Raw genomic sequence first — 21,048 nt, 5'->3', positions numbered from 1 at the left:
ACTTTTTTTCTTAAAGTCAGATGATAAAAGGATTAAGTAAGTGTTCATCCATCTAGATGAATTTCTTCTTTTAGCAAACAGGAAGATTTTCTTTTACTTGAGATGAAAGTTGTTGTGCCAAGAATAAAATACCTCATTACTAAAATTCAACTAATCATAAATTCCTAGAAGTTTCCTACTTATTCATAGGGGCTTCCCAGGTGGTTCTGTGGTAATCAGTTATTCATGGTTATCAATATTCAAAAGAGACCAAATGTGCAACTCACTGTGTTTAAAAAAACTTGAAATGTGAATCCTATATTAATTTTACATGCATATTATGATTTGAGTATAATACTTAGTAATATCACATCCTGTATAATTGTGTCATATAATCAAGAAAGATTCATCTTGGGCTTGCTCAAACCTGAATTGAAGGGGAACCATGAATCAAATTCCTTGTTTTATAAACTAGATACTCTTAAGATTTCCTTTTGTATTTCGAGATTTTATGAGAGTGCTCACTATTCCTTTTTGTAATTAAAATATCCTAGAGGATATTTCTGCATATGAATGAGAATAAGTCCCATAATAACCCACTATATATGTGTGTGTGTGTATTTTTTTTTTCATCAAATGCATATGCAGTGTTAACTTTTTTTTTGGTTGCACTGCACAGCATGTGGGATCCCAGTTGCCTGACCAGAGATAGAATCTACACCCCCCTGCAGTGAAAGTGTCAGTGAAAGTGTGTAGTCTTAACCACTGGACTGCCAGAAAAGTACCGCCTGCAAAATATTTAAAAGCAGCTTTTTAATTGACAGAGGGCTACAACATGGAGCAAAATAGCCCAGAAACCTTAATTAGGATTTTAGGAAAAGGTAGGAAAAAAGAAACTCAAAGTTGAAATAATTCACTTTGTAGAAAATAAGTGTAACATACACTGTGTCATGGAAGGAGATATGGAGCATGTCTTCAAAGTCATTTAACCTTAACTTTGCACATAGAAGTGGTCCATGCAATCATTTGGCTATCAATATTAAATCTCTGGTGATACATGCACCTTTGATGGGGAATATATATACTATACTGTGTTATGAATTAAAAAGCGCAGTAGCAATGCAAGTGTTACCCATGAGCCCCTTTCTGGATCTCCTCTGTGAGTGCCCTGAGAACAAAACATTTAAATGTGCCTGCACGTTGACAATAGCGATATTGATATTTCTCCATGTTCCCTTCTGGTTGCTAAGAGATTTACGTTGGACAGACTCTGTTGTACTAAGCATTTTGATCCACGAAGCATTTGCTTCAGCTCAGTGAGCCAGAAACCCCTTTGGTTCACCCCTTCCCTGCTCTGCTTCCGAGTCAAACAGGGGAGCGGGCACAAGGCAGCAGACCTGTCACTACTTCCCCAGGACACGGCTGGCCGTAAGCCTGGTTCAGCCAGCAACTCTCACACAGAACACTGACATTAATGATGAAACCATATCTTCATATAAATTTACGTTCCTGTCCCTGTGTTTCTCAGAAGCCAGTTCATCATGTCGTGTGGGTGGAGGAGGGGGATGTGCATACAGAGGTCAAAGTATAGTGACCGCAGACAAGCCTGACTTTCATAAAATCAGACCAGAACCTAGCAAAACAAGGCAATTTCGTAACAACTCTGCTGTGTGAGGCTCTGAAATACACCTGCTGAGAATTTCCTAACTTAAGTCTGTACTTCTGTGAAAATATGTTCAAGAAGTTTTTTTGCGAGAACCCTGAAGCAGGAAACACCTATATTTAATGTCGTGTGGCAGAACCACCGCAACTCTCTGAACTCAGTCTCAGAAAGTCTGCCAGTAACAAAAGGTAAAGAGGTTTCTCTAGACCTTCTCTTGGAGGAAAACGGCAAAGGCCCTGAAAATATTCATGATCACTCCTGAAGGAAGGTACATGTGGTGGATGAAATCTGCATGCCATTTGCAAGGCACGTGCATCACTGCTCAGAGCAAATTAAGATGATCTTTCCCTTGGGAATTCTCACAAAGAGACATAAAAATGCTTTATGACCTGACTTCCATATTCAGATCACAGAGTTATAGTCCATTTTTATGAACTGTCATGGAAGAAAAGTGATTTCGGGCCTCACTCGCCAAATCGGTATCTAGGATTCATATTTAAGGGCACAGCCCCCAAAAGGTTAGCACTCTCAGGCTGTAATTAAACACCAATGACCCAGAATATTCCTCTTATCTGCTCCCCTGCATTAGAGTATCAGTAGGGGATGATCAATGCCCATGCTCGGATCTAAAGCAATCAGTGCTGAAGTCCCTGCCTTGTCATGGGAATTCCTGCATTCAGGGTATCACTCTCAGCCAGTAGAGAAAGACAAACCTCTGTGCTTTCAGCAGTATTTAACAAAAGAAAAGTTATTTCCAGCAGCTTATTTCCATTGCACAACCTACCTAGGAAGTACCTCATGGAACTGAGAGTCAGAAGGAAAGAAGGAACCAAAAAGCAAAGCAGGAAATGACTTTACTGTTACGTCTTTAAGGTCACAGATCTGCCTGAGAAATGCACACGTGTGACACAGTTCTAGCACAAAAGCTCCTCTTCCGTGAGACAGAACTGTAAGAAGTACAAAGGCTGCTTCTCCGGTCTCTCCCTCAATTCTAAGTCACCGCAGTGCATTTAACCTTGACTGGGCTGGAAAGAAACTACTTTGAACTCCCTTGCAACACCTTTCCGTGTCATGGAAGCATGCCCATGCCTATGTAAAGTGCAAACCTTCCGCGTCAGCACTGCATCCCCCTACACGGGATAAATCTTCCCCTGCCTTGCCCACCCTACACCCGTGGTCTACCACAGGGTTTCTATCATCTGTTCCCAGTTTACACACCCAACTTACACACCCAATTTACACTCTACAGCACATGTAAAAATAGCCCCAAAAGCTTCTCACAGATGCCAAGAGGAGATTTAAACATAAAGGATCCAGGCAAGATCTATGCACTGGCATACATAGCTACCTTTTTCTTCCGATCCCGGGACCGTTTGCGGTGTTTCCTTTTTTTCTCTGTCTCCTCTTCAGCATTGATTTCTAAATCCCGGTTTTTCTTTAATTGGGAGGCCGCATGAGCCATAATGCATTGAAAAGGACCCTCTCAAGCACGCAGGGCTTCCTGGTAGAAGGTGATATCCTCAGGCACCTTTAATCAGGCTTCCAGCAGCATTCCAATCACTGGAGAGAAACCTTGAACTCCAAGCAGGAAGACATTCAAAATGCCAAGATGCTGGAGAAGCCAAAGCTTTAAAAACCCCAACGACGGTTTCCAGACTTCATCCTACACCTCCCTGTACCTGACCCTTTACACGCGAGTGCAGCCATCGTAATGCATTTACCGTAGTGAAAAAGACAGCTGGGACACAGGAAGCTGTATTATGGCTGTATCCCCTGCCACCAGCTGGAAGTGTCTAAGTGATTCCTCGGAAGGGGGAATGCTGCAAAGGATGCTTCTCTGAAGGGAAAAAATCAAGAGTCACCGCACATGCAGGAGCAAAAATCCAGCACTAATTCTGAAAACCTATTTTAGAATCCTTCGAAAAAAAGGCAGGGCTGCAATTTATACATCACCACTAGGTCTGCACAGAGCAGAATTTAACCCATAAGAGAATGGAGCGGTTCCTACTCCAGTGTAACTGCTGATGGTGACAAAATATATAAAATAAGATTTTACAAAAGACACTCGATTTTGCTGTAGAGATCCTGACTGCATGATGGGGAAAACAATGCATGCATTGCTCATCTCCACAGTGAGGCCTTTATGCTCAACTATCAGCCTAAATGCATTTTGTGGGGGAGGATTCACAGAAGGGCCTGTTGTCTTTTAAAAACAACATGCTGATTACAACACATCATACAGCAGGCCATGAGCATGTTGGTGTAAGGAACAGATGCCTGATTCAGAGGGGTTCCCCAGGACTCTCCCCTCCTGAGGTCCGAGGGTCACAGAAAATCTGCGCTACAGTCAGGGGTTCCGAGTCGAGGAAATGTGGACTCGGCGTTCATATGCACTTCAATCACCTTACTATTTTTGCCACCTGAGTCCTCAATGACTGCAGCTTCTGAATATTCATGAGGTGAAGTGAAGCAGCAGTAGGGCTCAAGGCCTGCTGGGCTATCTTCTGCTAGGATGCATGCACTGGAAGAAATTTAATAAGTCAGGAATCATTCATATACACAAACACATGGTGCCCAAGACATGGCTGAAATGTCAGTCTGGACCTGAACCATTTCAGGCCCCGGTGAGAAACCTTAAATTCCCCAAGTAAATGAGCAGGGGAAGAAAAGATGAGGCTTCACTGAAAAGACTTAGTGTGTATGCTTCTAATATTCAAAGTCCTTGACTTTGGAAATCAGCACGTTTGAGTTTGCAGGTGGTGGTGGTTGCTGTTCAGTCGCCAAGTTGAGTCCAACTTTTTGTGACCCCAGGAACTGCAACACGCCGGGATTCAGTTTGCAGGACTGACTGTTAAAATGTGTGGCGGCCAAAGCACGCAGTCCAGAGGTGTTGTGCAAGGATCTGGTCGGAGGTCCCTGGAGCTGCTGTCCACCTGCTTCATTAAAAACCCAAAGTGTAAGTTCCCGCCAACGACTACTCACTGTATTTCTGATTTGGAGATCAAGAACTTTCTTCATTCTTCCCTAGCAGGGGGCCTTACATCTTCCCCTGGGCAGCAACAGACAATGGAAAGCAAAGGAGGACCATGGCCATTACCTTTTACTACAAGTGGATTGAAATAGATGGCCTCACTGCGAACCATGTGAAAACCACTGTGGCCCTATATTTCTGACAGCCCACTGACACTTGGGTGCTTGCTTTCCCACAGAAACTATCTACATGAAGAAGAGTTGTAGAAAAGTTCCCCACTGTCTAAAAAACCATCATCTGACAAAAAGCAGGGGTGGGGAAGAAGGCAAAGGATGAAATGTAACTCAGATCCAAAAGCAATAAACTGTATTTGGAGCTTCATAATAAAAATAAGTGCTTTTCTATCAGAAGATGTTTTTATTGTAATAGTAATATGTGAGGCAGAAAATATAAGAAGTTAAACTTTTGTGTGCTTGCTCTTGATATTAACCATCCTGGACTTCTGAGGAATATTCACAAAATTTCCTATCCTTATTTTCAGCAAGCTGAAGAGGATAGCCAGCTAAAAAACTGGCTGATTTCCCACTGGCTCCACAATCTTCTTTTTCTTCCTTTATAGATACTAATGATACTTTAAAATGTTTTTATAAGCACACCTGACCAAGGTAACTTGCCATCTAAGGCTGGCAAAGCTACTGTCTCATTGCTGTCTATCAGCAAAAGCAAAGATGGAAATTAGGAAAACAGGTCCAGGTATTTTTGGACACATTTCTCTCTGGAATAATTCTTTGCTTTCCCAAAATGTTCAGAAGTTGAGAATAAGTCACAACTTATATGCCACCGGACACATTTCTCTCTGGAATAATTCTTTGCTTTCCCAAAATGTTCAGAAGTTGAGAATAAGTCACAACTTATATGCCACCATAATATGAATTTTTTTTATAGTGGATTTTGCAGTTAGTGGTTATCCCACCAAAACTAAACTCTAAGACATAGCTCATTTAGATTCTCTTTCTTACAGAAAATATGGGCTTCTGTTTGCCATTTTTAAACTAGAACTTTAAACAGCAAAACTGCCAAGAAAGGCAGCTCTGTGAGTCCTAGGTAATATAACTAAAGTCTTAGTCCCTTTCTTCCTACCCAGCACACACCCTGATATCAAGCTCCTGGTGCATTTATTTTTTATTTATTTATTTATTGCAAAGGCATTTACCCAAGATTGCCACAAATATTAGCATTTGTTCCTCCCAAACTTAATTCACAGTTCTAACAATAATTCTAGAAAGCAAGCTCTTATTGTAGCTGAAACAACCAAGAAAAGAACTTTCAAAAACTTAATTCTTTGCCTGAAGTTTTATAAAACTTTTCCACTTCAGTCTCACGAGATTGTTCTCTTCTGGGTGGTGATCAAATTCATTCAAACCTTCCAAGTAAGACTTTGCAGCTGGTGTAAGAGTAGGTCCCCAGCAGAGGGGCGGGTCTCTGCAGCAAGAAGGAGATGCAGAAACAGCATTAAAGTGAGCACCGCGCCTCAAACAGCAATGCGAGGTCCACCGGGTAGCTTCTCCAGGCCTGCTCCCTGACACTGGCCATGAGAGTGTAAGGAACAGGGCTTGTATGGGATGGGGCGGCCCATCTGAGGAATGCTGAAGCTACAGAAAGTTAAGGAACAACTTCTCTCAAGGGGGGAAGAAAAAAAAAAAGCTATTTGGGCTTTATAAAAATTCCAGGTACAAGAATTCCTACACCAGCTTTTCAAAACAAAGTTAAAGACTGATCTTTCAAACTTTTATTAGCTGCAGAAATTTTTCCTTTGAGTAAGCCCTACAGGACAGGCATTGAGAATAATAAACCAGAGTGAAGTTACCTAGCTGAATGGAAGGGACACTGTCTAGAGCCCCAAGTTTTAGACCTCCTCAGCCTCCCTCCTGAAGGCAGGTTGGCTGAGCACGGTTTGAAATTTGAAATCTGGCACTCGACAGCAAGGAGTCCTGATCTTTCCCTGGTGTCTACCTTTGATTACAGAAATTATATCAATAAGTGATTCCCCCTATTAAACCTTCCTCATAATCTTATTCAAAATAATTCCTGATTTTTGATGAGAGGTAACATGTTTCATTGAGTCCTTCTTGTCCTTGCATTATTAGAGTGTAAAACTAGTATAAAAAAAGTAAAAGTCACTTTCTAGTTTGGCATCTGGAATAATGGCTATACCCCCAAATAAATTCTAATCCAGGAGTCAAAATGCTGTGACTAAAATATGCCAATGAAAATAAAAGCAAATCAATACACTGGACATTTTACCCGAGCCAGGGAGCTGTTTTCTCCTCAGTTTGGCAAACACCTTGCCAGGATTCCAAGACAAGTTTTGATTATTCTTCAGCCAATAACTTGACTACTCTCGGTTATCATTTATACTGTGTCTCCAACATTGCTCAGCTGAGCTGACACACAAATCATGTATTTGATTTCTGTGGAGGTGATACTCTCCTGGTGATCTTGAAGTTACAAGAGTTTCAAAGTGCACTTTGAAAAAAATAGACATAGTAATGTGCAGAAGCAGAGGGTGGGTAGTATATAAGGAATGGGGGATGGGAGCAGGAAAAAAACAAAAAAGAGCAACCCTGCCAGCCACCAACTAAGCTGCACATTCCCAACCCTGCCCCCGGCTCTTCATAACAAGGAAAGTGCATGTTTTGATGGGATCAGAATTATTTCGTGCTGCACCCACTTCAGTTTTCTCAGAAGCAGAACAGCCTCACCATAAGAGAGAGTCAAAATATTTTTCCTTCTGAAAGAAAAATGGATCCATCGTCACTGCATTAATTTTGGCACCCTAGATAAAGATGATGTCAAGAGATCTTGAGCGGGTTCTGAACAATGTGGGGCACAAGAAAGAAAACAAGCACTAAACCTGTCAATGGTTATAAATGACAGAAAGGCACCCTAGGAAATGCTTAGCCCACAGTCACAGATTATTCTTCATTTTCAGATGAGACACATGGAAAAAAAAAAGGCAGTGACTAAATCATACTGAAGGATTGGTGGTCCTTTTCACACTCCTCATAGTGGGCGGCACCTTTGGATAAATGAGCGCTGGCCTTGGTTTCATTCGTCTTAGTACTTGGTTTGCCCTCCGTCCCTGGAGCAGGCTGTCTGTCCAACTCACCAGCATGACCTCAGCCTGGAGCCAGCCAGCTGGTCCAAGCTGCCAGCTGCTTCTGCCACCTCCCATGGGGGGCGGGGGGCGGGCTGCCAGGAATGGCTCCCCTGTGGTCTCTTCATTACACACACTCTGGCCAGCAGAAAGAAGGGGATCCCTGGATGCACATGAATGAACCCCCACAGGCACAGCCCCCAGACTCTGTCCCACCCAAAGGAGGGAGCTGGCAGTGCCTGATGGAAGAGTGAGCAAGAAGCCAGCACCCAAAGTCCTGGACAAACAATTGTACCGGACAAGTTGCTTCCTCTCTGCAGACTTGGTCCTTACAGGAGGAACAAGTGGAACCAGATGACCACAAAGAAATCCACAAAGAAACCCCAAAATCCAATGACCTGAGGTGGTAGAAAACTAAGATCATGGCATCTGGTCCCATCACTTCATGGCAAATAGATGGGGAAACAGGGGAAACAGTGTTAGACTTTATTTTTTTGGGCTCCAAAATCACTGCAGATGGTGATTGCAGCCATGAAATTAAAAGACGCTTACTCCTTGGAAGGAAAGTTATGACCAACCTAGATAGCATATTAAAAAGCAGAGACATTACTTTGCCAACAAAGGTCCATCTAGTTCAAGACTATGGTTTTTCCAGTGGTCATGTATGGATGCGAGAGTTGGACTATGAAGAAAGCTGAGCACCGAAAAATTGATGCTTTTGAACTGTGGTGTTGGAGAAGACTCTTGAGAGTCCCTTGGACTGCAGGGAGATCCAACCAGTCCATCCTACGGGAGATGAGTCCTGGGTGTTCATTGGAAGGAGTGATGCTGAAGCTGAAACTCCAGTACTTTGGCCACCTCATGCAAAGAGTTGACTCATTGGAAAAGACCCTGATGCTGGGAGGGATTGGGGGCAGGAGGAGAAGGGGACGACAGAGGATGAGATGGCTGGATGGCATCACCGACTTGATGGACATGAGTTTGAGCAAACTCCGGGAGTTGGTGATGGACAGGCAGGCCTGGCATGCTACAATTCATGGGGTCGCAAAGAGTCGGACACGACTGAGTGACTGAACTGAACTGAACTGAGATGGTAGAAGGTGGTGCATGTTTGAAAGTGAAGAAGGATATTTAGGAAAGGTTTATTTAAGAAGAATTTACACAATTATATGTATTTATCCTTGTTTATAGGATAAACAAGTGCTATTGTATAGCACAGGGAACTATAGTCATGGTAACCCATATATATGATATGAATTATATATATGGTAAACCATAATGGAACAAATATGAAAGTATGCGTATAACTGAGTCACTGTGCCGTACAGCAGAAATTAACATGACACTGTAAATCGACTATTTTGTTCTTGTTTAGTTGCTCAGTCATGTCTGACTCTTTGCAACTGCAGTCCGCCAGGCTCCTCTGTCGATGAGATTACTTTAATAAAATTTTTAAAAAAATGAAAATGAAGCATTTACAATCTGGGCTGGCCAAAACAGTAGCCACCAGCCCTATTTAGCTATTGGCAATGAAATAGTACTAGCATGACTGCAAAACTGAGTTTCTAAATTTTATTTAATTAAGAAATTTTTATTTAAAAACATTCTCAGTTCAGATATTTGAAACACATTTAAGTGTTGGAATAATTTGGAAATGTGAATTTACTTTTTCGCTTTTCATTTTATAAGATAAAAGATCAAGTATTTCTGATGATAATTTAGCACCCACATTGAGATGTAAAATACACACTGGATTTCAAGACACCATGAAAAAAAAGCAATGTGAATTACCTCAATAATAATTTTATATATTGATTCATGCTGAAGTGAGGATATTTGGATATGTTCAGTTAAATAAAATACACTAAAATTAATTTCACTTTTTAAAGAGATTTTTAAATGTATCTATTTGGAATTTAAAATTATATATGTGGCTCCCACTACATTTCTATTGGACAGTGACAGTCTACATAAAGAGCTTATCTTAACAAAAAGACAGCCCAACTTGCCAGTAGGTATTTTCCTGCAGGCAGATATTTCTCCAAAGAAGCATCAGAAGACACTTAGCAGTCAGTCATTATGCTTTCCACATGAAATGTTAAAGGACAAAAACACGTGATGTTCTCAGGCACTTGTGCTAAAAGCAGCATTCACATACTCATGGACTCATTCGCTCTGTTGGTCACCATTTTGGCATCTGGGACACACAGGTGAAAGGGACTTGGTCCCATCCCTCAAATCATCAATGAGAAAGACAGACAAGGAAACTGACAATTATAACACATATACAGGTGCTGTGGAAGCAGGGGTGTGGACCTGTAATACAAAACCAAGTGGCGAGTATGCAGAACAATGCATTCTAGGTCAGGTATAAAGACTCTCTTTCCTATCTGCAGAATTTACAATTTCACAGTTCAACACCTCATATTCTTAGTCTACCTGGCCAACTGTTCATGCTTGAGCAGACAATGCAGAATTCCCCCTAGAGCCCAGGCACTGTCATAGATGCTTGGTGATAGGATGGCGAGTAAGATGGATGAGGTCCCCTTCTCTAAAGCTTCCATTCTTGGGAGTATGGGGTGGCAGGAGTAAACCAGTCAACAAATCAATGAAGAAGAAAATCTCGGTCACAATGTTAGGGGAAAAAATGAAGACTGTAACTGGATTGAGAGTCAAGATGAGGAACAATTGTGCACGGGGTCCTCTGCTTCTTTCCAATTTTAGATTCTCAAGATAGTGAGAAGCCAGTTGAGTTGAGTTTCCACTGTATTAGGCTAGTAAAGTGAAAGTGTTAGTCATTCAGTCATGCCAGACTCTTTGTGACCCCATGGATGGTAGCCTGCTAGGCTCCTCTGTCCATAGAATTCTTCAGGCAAGAATCCTGGAGTGGGTAGCCATTCCCTTCTCCATGGGATCTTCCCAACCCAGAGACTGAACCTGGGTCTCCCACCTTGCAGGCAGATTCTTTACCCTCTGAGCCACCAGAAGACCTTATTAGGGTAGCAATTCCTCCCAATTAGCCCTCTAAACCAAGAAGGTGAGCACAATGGCTGATAATAAATGTGAATAGTTTCTCAGGTAATAGGCTCAATTCAAATATATTACTGAAGATAAAATATGTTTCTGTATTACTTTTCTCCTAAACTATCTGGATAACTATGGCTTCCATCAGTCTTTATTAACTTATAGTTTAATAAATATTCCAAAAACGTTGACTTTTTTACTCCACTACTCCACCAAGTCATGGAGTAAATACCATGGAATCAAGTCTCACTGTTTATAGCCAAACAGTGATATTTCACTGAAACCTTGTAATTTAATATTTATATCAGAATCATACTTACGGGGGTCCAAAGGGAAGAGAATGCAAACACGCAAGAAAGGCAAAATAGTTCTTCTCTCAACTTTGCTAAAAGTAACTGTAAGACTTTAGAGAAGCCCCTTATCCTTCCGAGTCCCTGGTTCCATAAATGTAGGGATGGAAAGGAATTCTAAAGTCTCTCCTCTCTGCTGACCTATGTACTCTGTAATTCTGAAATACAGTTAAGGTAGGATGCAATGATTGACTTATGTGGGCTTCCTCTGCTGGTGTGTTTTGACCAAGACACAAAGAAAGAAAGTTCACTTTCAACACATTTCTTTTAAGAGACAACTAAAACAGCAAATGTGTGAAGAAGCAGATAGGATTTGTAGATGTGGGAAACTATTGGCCTACTCAGGGATCATTTGCTGACTCTGAATATAAGAGAGAGTGTGGTGCACAAAAGAAGGCAAAGACTTAGTTTTTTAGAGAATGGAGTATCTAATTAGTTGATTCATGATGTCATATTATAGTGACCGTGAGTAGGATAAAACAACTGAACACTATGCCAGGTGCCATAGAAGAAGTCATACGAAATAGTCAAATATTCACATTAAAACTCATGTAGCAATCCTATATCATATTGTGGACTACATCAATCATGCAGAGATTCTGTATGGCAAAAAAGAAAAAAAATGACATTTTCTTGGATCTGGAACTGATTTACTGCCGTAGAAGGAGCTACATACAGAGTTTATAACTATTTCCTTCTGGAATGGAAATAACAGTATGTGCTCCTTACCAGTATGTTTTCAATAACTAATGTTTATGAGACAACATGATTACCACAAGAGACAGAAACAGTACATGTACACACAGGCATTATCATGTTGAGGCAGACTGTAATACAGACTGGCCCTCAGGGTTCCTAAATATATGTGGGACTCCTCCTCTTTCTTCTTGTCCTACAAACTTGGTAAGTCTTGGAACATTTCCTCTTCCATGTTGATTCAAAAGGCAAACTGTAAATCAGATGAATTAAACTTTGTATTATGTGGTCCACAACTTGGCACCTTTTTACTTGTCCTTCCATTATACCATACCAAGATATAATCACAAGAGTTAGTAGAGTTAGTACAGGGACATCAAGTTTTATGTTTGGGGAAAAACTTATGAGGCCCTTTTGAAAAAGATAAAAGTTGAGAACAATTTTCATTTTCACTCCAATTAATCTCCTAAAAGAAAGGGTGAAGTGGAGAAATATTTTCACAAATACTGTGAGATGTAGCTTCATCTAGGTAGATTTCATCCAACTCATTTTTTTTTTAATTTAATATCTCTATGGTAGAGATCAGCAAACAGTTTTGTAAAGGACCAGACAACAAGTATTTGGGGCTCTGCAGGCCATCTGGCCTCTGCTGTACCTGTTGGATTTCCCTGCCCTAGTGCAAAAGCAGCCAGAGATAGCAGGTAAATGAACAAACATGGTTGGGATGCAATAAAACTTCATTTGTGCATACTGAAATCGGAACTTGGGTCACCTTTGTGTGACCATTCTTAGTTTGCAGGCTGTAAAAAGTGAGGCTGATCCCCCGGAGAAGAGCATGGCAGCCCACGGCAGTATTTTTGCCTGGCGAATCCCATGGACAGAGGGACCTGGAGGGCTACAGTCCGTAGGGTTGCACAGAGTTGGACATGACTGAAGTGACTTCGCATCGCACTGCATACACAGAAATAAAATTTGTGTATTAATTCCTTCACTTACAAATATTTACTGGGCACCTCTTTTATTAAAGTAGCATAATTCTACATGTGTATTCAGGATGCCCAAGCTCAACAAGCACTCAGGAGAGTGAGAGTGAGATCAATTTGCAGTAGGACAGCTGATCCCATCTGCCATTCAATTCAATGGCCATCTGCCCCAGAGCGAGCCTCCAGCAGGACCACAGCCATGTTATTCCCTACGCAATGCACAGGACAGACATCTGGTTTACTATGCTCTCTTCCCTTCCCTGGGGTGGTGGCAAGGCAGAAGCAACTCTAGTGTTTTCTATTTTATTAGTAATTTACTATTACATTATACGTATTTCCTACTAAATTACTTCCATCACTTTTCAGGGCACAGGAATAAACAAATATTTATGGAGAATCCTCCTTATTTCTAAAAATGTGCTAAACTGAGTCAGAAATTAAAGAGAAAATGCATACCTTTAAAAAAACATCAGAATCATCTTCATGGACTTAAATGCTTCTTTTTGACATTATTTTATTAAAAGAATGAAACTTGGAGGTTTGTCAATAGTTAATGCCTGGACAGGGAAGCAGATCTGTCAATAGTTAATGAATGGTGAGAACTTCCAACAAGGATGTGGCAATTGAAAATGCGGAAGTTATGGAAAGAACAAGCTTAGGTCTGGGACCCACAAGAAACTCTATCTGTTCTGGAGGAGAGTGGATTGTCCTTTAAGAAAGGTCAGATCGGTTTGCTCCCCTTCATCTGCCCACAGCCTCCTCCCTCCCCCAACACATACAGTAAAGTGTTAGTCAGAGAAAGGGAAAGCCAGATGGTTTTGGGGATTAGCAGTGAGGAAAGGCCCAAGTTTCACCTCAAGGTTGTTATTAAATTCTAGCTCGGATTGGCAGGGATACAGAATTCAGGCCATCTGAGAGCTCTTTGGGAGTCTTGGTCCAGTTCCTAATGAGCAGGTGTTGACACGGAAACGGCTGCCTGTACATCGGCGCTGCAGGCACGGAGCACTGCGGCTACCTGGGTGTTACCTGGATGGGGCCCCATTCGCCCCAAGACTTCCTCCCGCCCCAGGAAACCATGCTCAGCTCTACACACCCAGCCACATTCTGCTCCTTCTGGCAACAAACCCAATAAAAATCCATCAACCAAACAACTTAAGTGTTGACTATTTTGCAGATGTGGTAGTTTCACAACACTCTGCCCCACTTTAAAAAATCCTCTCCAGCACAGTCAGACTTCATTTGGGTCCTAGAAAGTTTCAATACTCCCTTGAAGACGTGCTTATTCATTACAGATGACACACTACATTAACCATTTCTTTTCACCTTTATTTTTTTTGGGGGGGTGCTGTGCAGCATGTGGGATCTTAGCTCCTCCCACCAGGGATTGAACCCCATGCCCTCTGCACTCAAAGAGTCGGGTCTTAACCACTGGACTGCCAGGGAAGGCTGTATTAATCATTTCTTAGATCGCAACCGGTCTCAACCATCTATTCAACGAGAATAAGATAGACATCAAAACTTCCAATACAGGGTTTTGTTTTGTAGCCATGTTAAAATCTAGGAGAATTTGGCCAAACTCTATATTGCACCAGGGATTTACTAAATAGAAATACCACTGTACTACAGATGTGTGCAACACAACACTTCCCTGTCAGGGAGCTCATCAATTAGACTAGCAAGAAAAGCACAGAATCACGGCTAGCAGTTTAACACAGAAGCAATACCCATGTCTACTTTTAACAGTAACTGTCTAGCCAACAGATTTTTTTTTTTAAAGACTCTGGATCCCATGATTACATGAGCTTTAAGAAATAAATAGGAACATTGATTCTGCTTCCAAACCAAATTTTACAAGCCTGTTTCACAATGGTGGTGTTTTAAAATAAAGACATGATGGTTATTAGAGAAAAAGTTCCCCAGTCTTTATGAGTTCTTGTGAATGTTAAGAGCAAAAAAAAAAAAATTCTAAAGGAAGCACTCCATTTCATGATGTTGTGTTCTACTAGGGTGGCAACAAAACCAGCCTTTTGTATACTCAGATCATCTTGAGTTTTATGTAATTCTGTAGATTTTATAAGGCTCAAACCTCATATAGACAGTAGTGACAAAAATACAAATAATACTGAAATTGTAAATCACTAGGGCTTTTTTTAAAGTAACTTTTATTTACTTTCCCCCATATCATCCATACATATTCATTCTAAAAATTTCAAATCATGGATTAAAAAAATAAGAAAATAAAATCCACTTTGCCACCATGGCTACTCACACATTAGATTGACTATTACCAGAACGATAATCTATCTCTGGGATTACATAACGAGTATAGGCAAAGATGTGGAGAAAGGTGAATCTTTGTGCACTGTTAATGGAAATGTAAATTAGAAAATAGCATGGACATTCTTTAAAAACTAAAAATAGAACTACCATATGATCCAGCACTTCTACTTCTGAGTATACAGCTGAAGGAAAAAAAATCGACATCTCTAAAAGATATGTGTCCCAATGTTCACTGCAGCATTATTTACAATAATCAAGACATGGAAATAACCTAAGTGTCTATCAACAGATGAATGGATAAAGAAAAATTGCACATATCTGCACACACAACTGGAAAATTATTCAGTCATTAAAAAAAAAAGAAATTCTGCTGTTCCTGACAACATGGGTAGACGGTGAGGGCAATATGCTAAGTAAAATAAGTAAGACCAAGAAAAACAAATACTCTATGATCTCACTTACATGCAGAATCTAAGAAAATCAAACTCAGAAATACAGAAAGCAGGTTAATGGTTGCCATAGAAGTAGGTGGAGGGTGAGTGAAATGGACGAAGATGGTCAAAAGTTACAAACTCTCATTTACAGGATAAGTTCTGCAAATATAATACACAGTATGGTAACTAAAGTTAATAATAGTGTATCGTATATTTGAAAGTTGCTAAGAGAGTAGATCTTAAAAGTTCTCATCACAAGAAAAAAGTCTGCAGTTTGTAATATGATATTACTAAACTTATTGTGGTGATCATTTTTCTATATATACTTATATCCAATTATCATGTATACCTAAAACTCATACAATGCTCCATGTCAACTATATCTCAATAAAACTAGAAAATCATATTGCCATCATGCATAAATAATGACATCACAACTTTGCTGTATATTCTTCCAAGATTTGTATATATTTATTTATATATCACTATTTATAATGATATATAAATAAGTAAATATAATATATAATAATATAATACATATTATGCACATAATATATATTTAAAATATAAATATATTAAAATAATATATAATAATATTTATAATATATAATAATATTTATAATATATAATATATATATCACTTATATATATCATTATGTACCACAATATAATCATACAAGGGCTTCCCCGGTGGCCCAGGAGTAAAGAATCCACCTGAAATGCAGGAGACGAAGTTTTGATCCTTGAGTCAGGAAGATCCCCTGGAGGAGGATATGGCAACCTACTCCAGGATCCTTACCTGGAGAATCCCATGGACAGAGGAGCCTGGTGTGCTATGGTCCATGTGGTTGAAAAGAGTCAGACATGATTGAAGTGACTGAGAATGCATGCATGCATAATCATAAAAGTAGCAATAAAATCTGTTTTTAAATACATATATATATATTTATATGTGATGAATATCCAACTATATATAATGAACATCCAGGCAGCTCACTAAATACTCTTCCATAACTTTTAAATGGTTGTATAGTATTCCATGTGATGAAAAATGCCATATTTAAAAAAAATTCAATCCCCTTCTACTAGACATTTATATTAATTCAATTTTCTCATGAGAGAAACAAGGCTATAAATGACTACTCATACTCATATGAGTTCACACACCCATAAGTAACTTAGGATAGATTTCTAGAGGTAGATTTCTGGAAAGGCATAACAAATTTGACTTAATGGGTAGACTGTATACTTAGGGACTAATAAAAATACAGTTTATTTCCTATGTCCAAGAATTTCTCTATTGACCAACAGGATGAGAAACCTAGAGAAATATATTACCTATGCTAGGTAAATTGACTGCCTTTCGTTTTACTTATAATTTATCCATAGTTGAGAATTATTTAAGAGCTGGACTGTTTTTACAAGCCCAAAGTCAACATATCTATGATAATTTTATCAGTATCACATTTTTAATTCCTCAAGGACTATGGAACAAAAAATGCCTTGAATCTCTGCTGGCTTGGGGTTATGTACACAACCAAAATTTATACTGACTTATAACACAAAAAAAACACATAAATAATCAAAATCTGCCAAAGTATTAATGGGAGTTTTGCTCTTGATGAGACACCAAAGAACTTAATGTTCTGCAAAATCCAGAAAGAGGCACAAAGATTATAATATCACAATACTGATAAGACTACGCAAAATTGCCAAATTCATAACATGCACACACGCATGCACATAACAGTTGTTCTATACTAAAACTCCTTAATACGTGAACGATTGCCAAAATGGTACTAATTCTCCCCTAACCCACAGCCATAGTTATTTGGATTTGGTAGTAGGTCTGTTTCTCCACCTTGAAACTAACTCTGAATTGTTCTTAAGACTTACTCTGGTCAAAAGAATGTGAGGATAAAAAGCAACTATAGCCCTGCAGAGGTTAAAAGGATTTTCATATTTTCATTCTCTCCAGGAACACTGCCCATCTACCATGTGAATAATCCTGGGTTAGCCTGCACAATGAGGAGACACACATGGCCCACCACCCTCATTGCCCCAGCCAAAGCTTCAAGTCCCAGAAGCGGGGGCACCTGGTGGATTGGCACCTGAGCAAAGACTTCTGTGTAAACCTGACAGACTCTAAGAACTGCCTGGCTGATCCTAGTCCAGATGGCCTACCAGAAGGAAAACAAATGGTTATTATTTCAAATCATTAAATTTGGGGTGGTTTGTTACACAGTATAACTGATGCCTTAAAAGTCAGAGAATACAAATTAAAAATACTAAGAATTAAAGAGGAACTATCACTATAAAGCCCATAGACATTAAAAAGATAAGTGAATATTACAAATGACTTTTTGCCGATAAGTTGAAAATTCAGATGAAATGGAAAAACTTCTCAAAAAAAGACAACTCATCAAAACCTACACAAGATTAAAAACTGAAAATACAGCTGTCATCCGTTCAGTTCAGGTGTTCAGCCATATCCGACTCTCTGCGACCTCATGGACTGCAGCATGCCAGGCTTCCCTGTCCATCACCAACTCCCAGAGCTTACTCAAACTCATGTCCATCGAGTTGGTGATGCCATCCAACCATCTCATCCTCTGTCGTCCCCTTCTCCTCCCTTATTCAATCAATTCAATTCCTAGCATCAGTATCTTTTCAAATGAGTCAGTTCTTCTCATCAGGTGGCCAAAGTATTAGAGTTGTCATATGATCCAGCAATTCCACTCCTGGGTATAAACTCTGATAAAACTGTAACTTGAAAAGAAACATGCTGCCCGCCCCCCACCCCCGCCCCCCGCCTCCACCACCCCCGTGTAAATACAAGCAATATTTACAAAAGCCAAGATGTGGAAACAATGTAAATGTCTGCCAACAGATGAGTGGATAAAGGAGGTGTGGTGCAATGAAATACTGTGCAGCCATGAAAAGGAATGAAATAATGACATCTGCAGCAACATGGATGCAGCTAGAAACTATCATACTAAGTGAAGTAAGTCAGAAGGAGAAAGACCAACACTGTATGATATTACTTTTACATGGAATCTAAAATATGACACAAATGAACCTATGTACAAAATAGAAAGAGAGCCACAGACACAGAGAACAGACTTGTGGTTGCCAAGGGTGGGTAGGTGGGGGGAGGAAGAAAGGATTGGGAGTAAGGGATTACCAGATGCAAACTAGTAGAATGGATGAGTTATAAGGTCCTACAGTATAGTACTGGGACTATATTCAATTCACTTTGGTTTATCACATGATAAGAATATACATATATACATATATATATGATACAGGTATGTATAACTGAGTCACTTTGCTGTATAGCAGAAATGTATTAGCTACTGTGTATTAGCACATTGTAAATCAATTGTACTTCAATAAAAAAATTTTTAAAAACTTACACAAGATGAAAAGGAAAATCTTGAGGCTATTTTTTTAAAGAAATTGAAATCACATAAAATCATCCCCAAAGAGAAACAGCACACGTTTATAGTTTCTCTAGTGAATTCCATCAAACATTTAGGGAAGAAAATATCAAATATTATACCAACTCTGAGAAAACAGTGGTGGTAGAGACAACTTATTTTACAAGCCTAGCATAACCTTAATACCAAAACCTAACAAAGAAATTACCAATAAAAAAAATACAGAATGATCTCTCATCAAGATCAACTCAAAAATGCCTTAGAAAATATTAGCAAAATTGAATTTAGCAGTAAAGTGGGGTTTTATTCCAAGAATGCAAATTTGATTTAACAAGTCAAAAAGTATCAAGGATACTTGTGACACAAAAATGTAACACAGTAACTAATAAAGGAAAAAAAATCTATACATGATCATTTCAAGAGGTGCAGACAATTCTTTTAACAAAATTCTAACCAAGTGGGATATCACCTCTCCGCCACTGCTCCTGAACTTGGACGCTGGGTATCTCCTCTCTGCCACTCACAAGGAGAAATATCAATAACCTCAGATATGCAGATGACACCACCCTTATTAAGGCAGGAAGTGAAGAAGAACTAAAGAGCCTCTTGATGAAGGTGAAAGAGGAGAGTGAGAAAGTTGGCTTAAAGCTCAACATTCAGAAAACTAGGATCATGGCATCTGGTCCCATCACTTCATGGCAAATAGATGGGGAAACAGGGGAAACAGTGCTAGACTTTATTTTGGGGGGCTCCAAAATCACTGCAGATGGTGACTGCAGCCATGAAATTAAAAGACGCTTACTCCTTGGAAGGAAAGTTATGACCAACCTAGATAGCATATTAAAAAGCAGAGACATTACTTTGCCAACAAAGATCCGTCTAGTCAAAGCTATGGTTTTTCCAGTAGTCATGTATGGATGTGAGAGTTGAACTATAAAGAAAGTTGAGCACCGAAGAATTGATGCTTTTGAACTGTGGTGTTGGAGAAGACACTTGAGAGTTCCTTGGACTGCAAGGAGATCCAACCAGTCCATCCTGAAGGAGATCAGTCCTGGGTGTTCATTGGAAGGACTGATGTTGAAGCTGAAACTCCAATACTTTGGCCACCTGATGTGAAGAGCTGACTCACTTGAAAACACCCTGATTCTGGGTAAGACTGAGGGCAGAAGGAGAAGGGGATGACAGAGGATAAGATGGTTGGATGGCATCACCGACTCAATGGACATGAGTTTGGGTAGGTTCCAGGAGTTGGTGATTGGACAGGGAGGCTTGGCATGTTGCAGTTCATGAGGTCACAAAGAGTCGGACACAACTGAGCGACTGAATTGAACTGAACCACGTATGATATTAAAACAAACCTCACCAAGTTAGGAAATTTCCTCAGAATGATTTTTTAATAGTCTATCAAAGACCTACAAAAGCTATTATGGTAACATAATGGTGATATACTGAACTTTCCTACTAAGAGTAGGAACAAGGTAAGTATGGCCACTCTTACCACTTCTATTCAATATCATACAGGAGATCTTAGCAATGTAATAATAAGGCAAAGAAAAGAAAGTCATAAAGATTGGAGAGAAAGTAAAACTGACCCTTTTCACAGATAGAAAAATGCTAAGGAATTTACAAAACAACTGCTAAAAGAAATAAGTGAATATAGCTTGATTTCAGAATATAAGATCAATACAAAAAAAAATCATATACACTGGCTGTGAATAATTGGAAACGAAATTTAAAAAAGAAACACATTTTTGAAAGTACTATAATCCATAAAATATGGAGAAATAAATCTAAGACATACAAGACCTTCACATTGAAATTACACTGAAATCATTGCTGAGAGATCTAAATAAGATCTAAAGATCTAAATAAATATAGGGATACCCCTCATTCATGGACTGGAAGTCCTAAAATTATTAAAATATCTATTTTCTTCAGATCTAGAGTCATAACTCCACCATTTTTTTTTAAATAGACAAACTTAAAAATTTGTATGAGAATGTAAGGACCTAGAATATCTAAAGTAATGTTGAAAAATAAAAACAGATTTGGAAGACTTATATTACTTGAA

General features: G+C 39.5%; 1 protein-coding gene across 2 annotated transcripts in view; it reads right to left on the bottom strand.

Annotated features, from left to right (window-relative positions):
* ANK3 (ankyrin 3) overlaps positions 1–3,657 on the bottom strand; it is a 374,580-nt gene extending 370,923 nt beyond the window's left edge. The window contains exon 1 of one of the 2 annotated variants that reach the window (XM_043476896.1): positions 2,991–3,657. In XM_043476896.1, coding sequence (XP_043332831.1) covers positions 2,991–3,104 — 114 coding nt within the window. In that variant the 5' untranslated portion in view covers positions 3,105–3,657. The remainder of the gene's footprint in view (positions 1–2,990) is intronic. The other variant, XM_043476897.1, reaches the window with a different exon arrangement.
* Positions 3,658–21,048: the final 17,391 nt, after the last annotated feature.

This window comes from Cervus canadensis, chromosome 8, assembly GCF_019320065.1.
Source record: "Cervus canadensis isolate Bull #8, Minnesota chromosome 8, ASM1932006v1, whole genome shotgun sequence".
NCBI lineage: Eukaryota > Metazoa > Chordata > Mammalia > Artiodactyla > Cervidae > Cervus > Cervus canadensis.
This window is presented reverse-complemented; position numbering and strand designations above follow the sequence as displayed.